General features: G+C 35.7%; 1 protein-coding gene across 1 annotated transcript in view; it reads right to left on the bottom strand.

Annotated features, from left to right (window-relative positions):
• Window positions 1–6,302: 6,302 nt before the first annotated feature.
• LOC118762874 overlaps window positions 6,303–8,496 on the bottom strand; it is a 24,826-nt gene continuing 22,632 nt past the window's right edge. The window contains exons 5-6 of the mRNA XM_036501771.1: window positions 6,392–6,467; window positions 6,303–6,355 (exon numbers count right to left, since the gene is read on the bottom strand). Coding sequence (XP_036357664.1) covers window positions 6,418–6,467 — 50 coding nt within the window. The 3' untranslated portion in view covers window positions 6,303–6,355; window positions 6,392–6,417. The remainder of the gene's footprint in view (window positions 6,356–6,391; window positions 6,468–8,496) is intronic.

Here is an 8,496-nt window from a genome sequence, read left to right as displayed (position 1 = left end):
GTATTTGCTACATCGAATTGCATCCAAACAACACAGCTCCTGGAATGTGATTAAATATATCTATAAATTAATACATTCCAACATCTAAGCAGAAACAACTTCACTCATTACCTTTACAAAACGTCATCTTCCGGCAAACATCATCAGATCTCGTTTCTTTTTGCAGATGTCATTCGGACATTCAAGATCAACATCAGACTGGATTGATCTACTTGTAAAGGTTATCAACAACCTCTCTACATTTTTACTAGGCAATAAAACACAGACTATGTATGTATGAGTGGAAATGTGTGTCTGTATAGGTGTGTGATTATTTGCCAGTTTGCACATGCACTTGAATGTGAACATTTATGCGAGTTGTTTGACATAGTTATGATTCATCATCATCATCATCATCATTTAACGTCCGTTTTCCATGCTAGCATGGGTTGGACGGTTCTACCAGGGTCTGGGAAGCCAGGAGGCTGCACCAGGCTCCAGTCTGATGTGGCAGTGTTTCTACAGCTGGATGCCCTTCCTAATGCCAACCACTCTGTGAGTATAGTGGGTGCTTTTTACGTGTCACCGGTACAGGTGTCAGGGGAGGCTGGCAACGGCCACAATCAGTTGATGCTTTTTACATGCCACCAGCACGGAAGCCAGTCAAGGCAGTGCTGGCATCGGCCACATACGGGTGGTGCATTTTACGTGCCACCGGCACAGGTGTCACAACTACAATTTCCATTTGATCTTTTTTGATGTTGATGTACTTGACTCAATAGATCTCCTCAAGCAGAGCAGGTCGCCCTATGATCCAAGGTAAGCACAGCAGGCCGTCCTGCGATCAAAGGCACTTTGGATGGGCTGGGGCTTCTATGTGAAGCTGGTGCAGGAAACCAATAAAAAGATTCCCTAGATTTCAATGTTCATTGTAATATGCCTTACATATGTCCAAACTAAATTATTGACCATATCAATGATTACTGTTCCTCAAACTTATTTTGTTTAACACATTTTCTCTTGTAAAGTGCAATGTTAGGAGTCATTAAAATATGTCATGTATCATATACTCACGACTTTGAAGGTATTTTTTATTGATCACTGAAAAACAAGTGCAACAAAATATATTCGTATCACAACTGCTATATTAACCAATTTGCAGAGTAGCAAAAATGTGGCATCAATGATGATGCATGTATAGGTTAAGAAGCAGCTTACCATCATAAAAAGTGCAAGGAGTTGTCCTAAAAAAAGTCAGGGCAGAGATTCATCAACATTTGTAAAAGGGACAGGAAGAACTCACAAACAGTATGTCCGAAATACATTAACTGATATAAGTCATCAAATATAGCCAGGAATACTTTTGGTAGCTGATGGGTGGGCTATATAAGTGTCACACCAGCTTCTATACTCATGAAGTTGTCAGCCATTGCCTCAATTTTTTTAACCTAATAATGAGAATATCTATACATAGACTAAAGACCGATGGATGCTTGTCAAGAAGAAAGTTAGCCAACAACGTGGAACTAGTAGAGAAAATAAATTGCCCATCATCACTTCCATGGTGAAGGCAATCTTTCCCTTTTTTTAAAATGGTAAACTGCATTTTAACCAGACTTGACCATCACCACCAATGTGAATTAAGTAGACAAGATACTCATAGTTTATTTTACAAAAAAAATGTAACTATCTAGAATAGAATCACCAGGAAATTATGAAGAATATAATTTTATAGGTGTTATTGGTACATGTTAGTGTACTGGTACATGTATCCCTGCAACTTATGCTGTTGTCATGAGTAAAACCTGTTCAAAGGAGTACCAGAGCAGTTAAAACTGAAGATATGAAATTCTACAAAAATACAAGTTTTTGTATCCAGTGAACAGAATCTGTTTCAATTTAATGTAATATTCACAAGTACGAGTGATTCTCAGCAGTTTTGATGGTAAGATTAGTTCCAAAACAAAAACAACTCCTTTGGAAAACATATACAGCAGTTGACCTCATTTCATGTTCAGTCACATGTAGGTCAAGTGCCTATCATGTACAGTCATCATTTTCAACCAATAAGGGTTCAGAGTTCATGTGATAATTTTAGAAAATTCCTACATTAACAGCATTACAAGAAGCAGAAAAGAAAAGAAGAAATGACTTATAGTCAATCACCAAAGAAAAAGGTATGTGTAAGAAAAAAGGAAAAATTATAAAAGAAAGTACAGTATAAGCAGATGGCTAAAATGGAGGAAAATGTGTAATTTTGTGGATGCATTGTTCTACCTTTTGAGGGTGAAGACAATACTCTGGACAAATTTGGGGTTCGTGTCGATGATGAATCTCAAGATCTAAAGCAATATTTGTGTGGCAAAGAACGTCATCAGGCACCTTTTGGTTGTAACTCATAGTATACTGTGGAGGCACATGGCCTAGTGGTTAGAGCAGCGGACTCACGGTCAAGGGATCGTGGTTCGAATCTCAGACTGGGCGATGTGTGTGTTTATGAGTGAAACACCTAAGCTCTACGTGGCTCCGGCAGAAGGTAATGGCGAACTTCTGCTGACTCTTTCGCCACAACTTTCTCTCACTCTTTCCTCCTGCATCTTGCAGCTTGCCTGCGACGGACCGGCGTCCCATCCAGGTGGGGAACCTATACGCCAATGAAACCAGGAAACTGGCCCTTATGAACCAGGCATGGCTCTAGAAGGAACAAGCAACATAGTATACTGCCATAACAAGATCTCTGTAAAAAGCATTGAAACAGAACTGAACACCAGTGCATTTCCAAGTCAAAGCAGGAGATATTGTGCAGTTGGGAAGCTCTTGTTTGAGAGGTGGATTGTTGTGTAGTTCACAGACCTTTGTATAAAAATTGTAGAAGTTCTTTTAATCGTTGGTTGGGTCAGTTGCGAAACAAGATTTTTTATTTCTTTACTACCCACAAGGGGCTAAACACAGAGAGGACAAACAAGGACAGACAAATGGATTAAGTCAATTATATCGATCCCAGTGCGTAACTGGTACATATTTAATCGAGCCCGAAAGGATGATAGGCAAAGTCGACCTCGGCGGAATTTGAACTCAGAACGTAACGGCAGACAAAATACGGCTATGCATTTCGCCCAGCGTGCTAACGTTTCTGCCAGCTCGCCGCCTTCAAAGCAAGATTTCTTATACTGGAATCAGCCATCTGACATTAATTTTATATGTTGTCGTCGAAATAGAGAAGAAGCAAATGTTTTAGAAATATGACGGACGAGTTTTTTTCTCAGACAAAAAATTGTTTTATTTAACAACAATGGAAAGAATAACTAAATTACAGAGAAAAAAATTACAACAGTAAAAAAACAACAAAGAATAATCACTCTTTAAATATTACATTCGGAAAGTAAATGCATGAACCTGTCTCTGTGTATAACAGAATGTTCCAGAATGCATACAAAGCATATGACAGAAAAAGAGGTGAATGAGAGAAATATCAGTGCCATCTTAGCAAGTGGTCCACCCGGCCATTTACACTTCAGCGTGTAGACTAATCTTAACCATAATCCTAACCCTAAACTGTATTCCTAACTTTAAACCGAAGTTCTAATCCTAACCCTTAATCCAGATCAGGTCATTTCACAGCAGTTTAGACCATACCGCTGCAAACCACACACTGATGTAGTGCTGACATATTTTCTTATTTCTTTATTTCCCACAAGGGGCTAAACATAGAGGGGACAAACAAGGACAGACAAACGGATTAAGTCGGTTATATCGACCCCAGTGCGTAACTGGTACTTATTTAATCGACCCCCAAAAGGATGAAAGGCAAAGTCGACCTTGACGGAATTTGAACTCAGAACATAACGGCACATGAAATACCTATTTCTTTACTACCGCTAAGCATTTCGCCCGACGTGCTACCGTTTCTGCCAGCTCGCTGCCCTATTTTCTAATACCAAGTTGAACATCAATTCAAACTGGTGAAAAATAAACTGTGAAATCTATATATATAAAGCTGAAGTTGTCTGTGTATGGTAGGTTTGGTAGCCTTCAATTAACCCTATCTCTTCCGAGACCCTGTGTGTATGTATGTATGTATTTAAGAATATGCCGTTTCTGGATTAATATGTATTCTAGTTTAAATGTACTGAGACTACCAGGGTTTCAAACTCACTTTCACTCCTGAAAAAAAAAAATGAAGGGAAAATTTGTTAATTAATTAACTTTAAATTTCATGATGATCATACATGTACGCATACACATGCATATATATATACATATATATATATATATATATATACGTATATATATGTATATATGTATATATATATATATATATATATATATATATATATATATATATATATATAGAAATATTAAAATTACTAAGTCTCTCTAAAAGAGAACAGCGGCAGCGTTCCCGGAAAATAATAGTTATCGCCATACTAATATGGCATTCTTATAAAAATAAGAAAAAAGCTGTCCGCTTATTAGCTCCATGAGGCCATCGCCTTAAGTTAGCTATTTGATACACAAACTGTATCCATATAACCTTCGAACAAGGGAGGTCAGTCGCTCCACACTACTTGACCGGCAGCTACAGACGCGTTTCGGGGTATTGCCCCTTTTCAATGCAGCGTAGCCAGCCAGTAGGTGTCGCTTCCGACAATCTCTGTTCGATGGTTTTATTTACCTAGTTTCGGTGGAATACATCCACTTGTTTTCAATAATAGAAATATTAAAATTACTAAGTCTCTCTTTTAGAAATATTAAAATTACTAAGTCTCTCTTTTAGAGAGACTTAGTAATTTTAATATTTCTATTATTGAAAACAAGTGGATGTATTCCACCGAAACTAGGTAAATAAAACCATCGAACAGAGATTGTCGGAAGCGACACCTACTGGCTGGCTACGCTGCATTGAAAAGGGGCCATACCCCGAAACGCGTCTGTAGCTGCCAGTCAAGTAGTGTGGAGCGACTGACCTCCCTTGTTCGAAGGTTATATGGATACAGTTTGTGTATCAAATAACTAACTTAAGGCGATGGCCTCATGGAGCTAATAAGCGGACAGCTTTTTTCTTATTTTTATAAGAATGCCATATTAGTATGGCGATAACTATTATTTTCCGGGAACGCTGCCGCTGTTCTCTTTTAGAGAGACTTAGTAATTTTAATATTTCTATTATTGAAAACAAGTGGATGTATTCCACCGAAACTAGGTAAATAAAACCATCGAACAGAGATTGCCGGAAGCGACACCTACTGGCTGGCTACGCTGCATTGAAAAGGGGCAATACCCCGAAACGCGTCTGTAGCTGCCGGTCAAGTAGTGTGGAGCGACTGACCTCCCTTGTTCGAAGGTTATATGGATACAGTTTGTGTATCAAATAGCTAACTTAAGGCGATGGCCTCATGGAGCTAATAAGCAGACAGCTTTTTTCTTATTTTTATAAGAATGCCATATTAGTATGGCGATAACTATTATATATATATATATATATATCAATTCTATCCATCCATCTATCTATTTATCTATCTATCTATCTATCTATTTATCCATCTATCTATCCTTCTGTCTATCTATCCATCTATCTATTTATCCATCCATCTATCTATCTATCTCTGAAAGGATTAGAGACAAACACTTTCCTCTCTGGTCAATCTCTCATCAACTTCTTCAAGTACCACTTGAAAAGGAAAGTGAGAGTAGAGAGGCAAGTCTTGTCTAGTGAATGTTTAAAAAAAAGATGGGTGAATGTAGCAAGGATGGCACGTATGAATGACGAAGCCACCTTGAGCATAATCCTATGAACCCAGAAATTGAAAACAGAGGGTTACCCACTTGCAAACAAATGTGGTAACACATAACAATATTGATCGAGGTTACCATGGTCTTTTTCGTAGGCTTTTCTTCCCACGGATAAACCTTATCTGCTCCCCCCTTTACACCGTACATCATGACACTGTGATACACGATCCCTATTGATCGTTTTTCCTCTTCCCCTTTTTTCCTCTTTTTTCTTTTCTTTTGTTTCTTTTCCTTTTTTTCTTTTTTTCTTTTTTCCCTTTTACGATCTCTTTTGATCAAAAACCTATGCCACTTTTTTTTTTCTCATCCTCCAAAAGAAAAGTTCTACCTTGTAATTTGTCCCATCTGTGTGCAGCCCTGTGTGACCAATAAAGAATCTTATCTATCTATCTATTTATCCAACCATCTATCTATTTATCCATCTATCTATCATTCTGTCTATCTATCTATCCATCTATCTATTTATCCATCCATCTATCTATTTATTTATCTATCTATCTATCTATCTATCTATCTATCTATCTATCTATTTATCTATCTATCTATCATACGTATGTATGTATGTATGTATGTATGTATGTATGTATTTATGTATGTATGTATGTATGTATGTATGTATCCATAGTTTCTGGAATAATATACATTCTACATAAAAATCACTGAGATGACCAAAGCTTCGTAACTGGCGAACACACCTGAAAAAAAAAAAGAAAAAAATGAAGGGTAAATTTTGTTAAAATTATAATCTTTAAATGTTTGTCTGAAGAATTACGGATAGGAGATTCTATACATGTTTTTATTTCTACATGTGAACCTTTGCAACTCCTTTGCTTTAATGAAACACATGTAACATGGAATTGGAGATATACAAAATATTTAGTTTATATGCATATATGTATGTATATATACATATATATATATATATATATATATATATATATATATATATATATATATATTAGAAGAAATGAGGTTCTCAGAAATCTGGATGGTTTTATATTTACAGATATTTATTAGTATGTTCCTTTTTTTTATATAAATCATATATCATATATTAGCGCTTTCGTCCATTCTAGTGGAGTCTAATGGACGAAAGCACTAATATATGATATATGATTTATATAAAAACATGTACCATACAAATAAATATCTGTAAATATAAAACCATCAGAAATTCTGAGTACGTCATTTCTTCTAATATAAAATACCTGTACATCATCTCCAAACCTTCTAATTTATATATATATATATATATAATTTCAACAATTGAGGGCAAAATTAATTAATTATTAATCAATTTCACCAAGTGTTCAGTATGCAAAGGGACCATTCAAGGCAAATTCAAATTATTACATTATATAAAAGGGCTTAGTAAAATAAATTACTTTGCCGCATACTGAACTCATTAGAAATAGCAGCTAAAAAACTTTTTTAAAAAGCTATTTCTAATACTTAAAGAAAATCTCTCTCATATATAGTGTTTGCTTAATTCAACTCACAAAAGTTTGGGGGTAAGGACATCGAAAAATCAAATGCTAAGGTTATTCGAGAACGTACGTTTCAAGATTAGTCAAAACAACATTTCTATCATCGGCTCAGAAATTCCTTGGTTTGGATTTGGAAACACTGAAAATAAGAACATACCCTCTCGAAGATCTGCTTCCAACTAACAGTGCCAACAAATTCAAAAAAGCAAGCGAAGAATCTCTGTTCTCCCCTTTCCACCAGCGTGGGTTAAAATCATCAAACACTATGCTTATTTCGGTAAAATCCGAAGCATTAATCAGAGGGAGATTGATTATAATTTCAACAATTGAGGGCAAAATTAATTAATTATTAATCAATTTCACCAAGTGTTCAGTATGGAAAGGGACCATTCAAGGCAAATTCAAATTATTACATTATATAAAAGGGCTTAGTAAAATAAATTACTTTGCCGCATACTGAACTCATTAGAAATAGCAGCTAAAAAACTTTTTTAAAAAGCTATTTCTAATACTTAAAGAAAATCTCTCTCATATATAGTGTTTGCTTAATTCAACTCACAAAAGTTTGGGGGTAAGGACATCGAAAAATCAAATGCTAAGGTTATTCGAGAACGTACGTTTCAAGATTAGTCAAAACAACATTTCTATCATCGGCTCAGAAATTCCTTGGTTTGGATTTGGAAACACTGAAAATAAGAACATACCCTCTCGAAGATCTGCTTCCAACTAACAGTGCCAACAAATTCAAAAAAGCAAGTGAAGAATCTCTGTTCTCCCCTTTCCACCAGCGTGGGTTAAAATCATCAAACACTATGCTTATTTCGGTAAAATCCGAAGCATTAATCAGAGGGAGATTGATTATAATTTCAACAATTGAGGGCAAAATTAATTAATTATTAATCAATTTCACCAAGTGTTCAGTATGCAAAGGGACCATTCAAGGCAAATTCAAATTATTACATTATATAAAAGGGCTTAGTAAAATAAATTACTTTGCCGCATACTGAACTCATTAGAAATAGCAGCTAAAAAACTTTTTTAAAAAGCTATTTCTAATACTTAAAGAAAATCTCTCTCATATATAGTGTTTGCTTAATTCAACTCACAAAAGTTTGGGGGTAAGGACATCGAAAAATCAGATGCTAAGGTTATTCGAGAACGTACGTTTCAAGATTAGTCAAAACAACATTTCTATCATCGGCTCAGAAATTCCTTGGTTTGGATTTGGAAACACTGA

Source organism: Octopus sinensis, linkage group LG4, assembly GCF_006345805.1.
Source record: "Octopus sinensis linkage group LG4, ASM634580v1, whole genome shotgun sequence".
Lineage (NCBI taxonomy): Eukaryota > Metazoa > Mollusca > Cephalopoda > Octopoda > Octopodidae > Octopus > Octopus sinensis.
The sequence above is the reverse complement of the archived record's forward strand: the minus strand, read 5'-3'. Positions and strand labels throughout refer to the sequence as shown.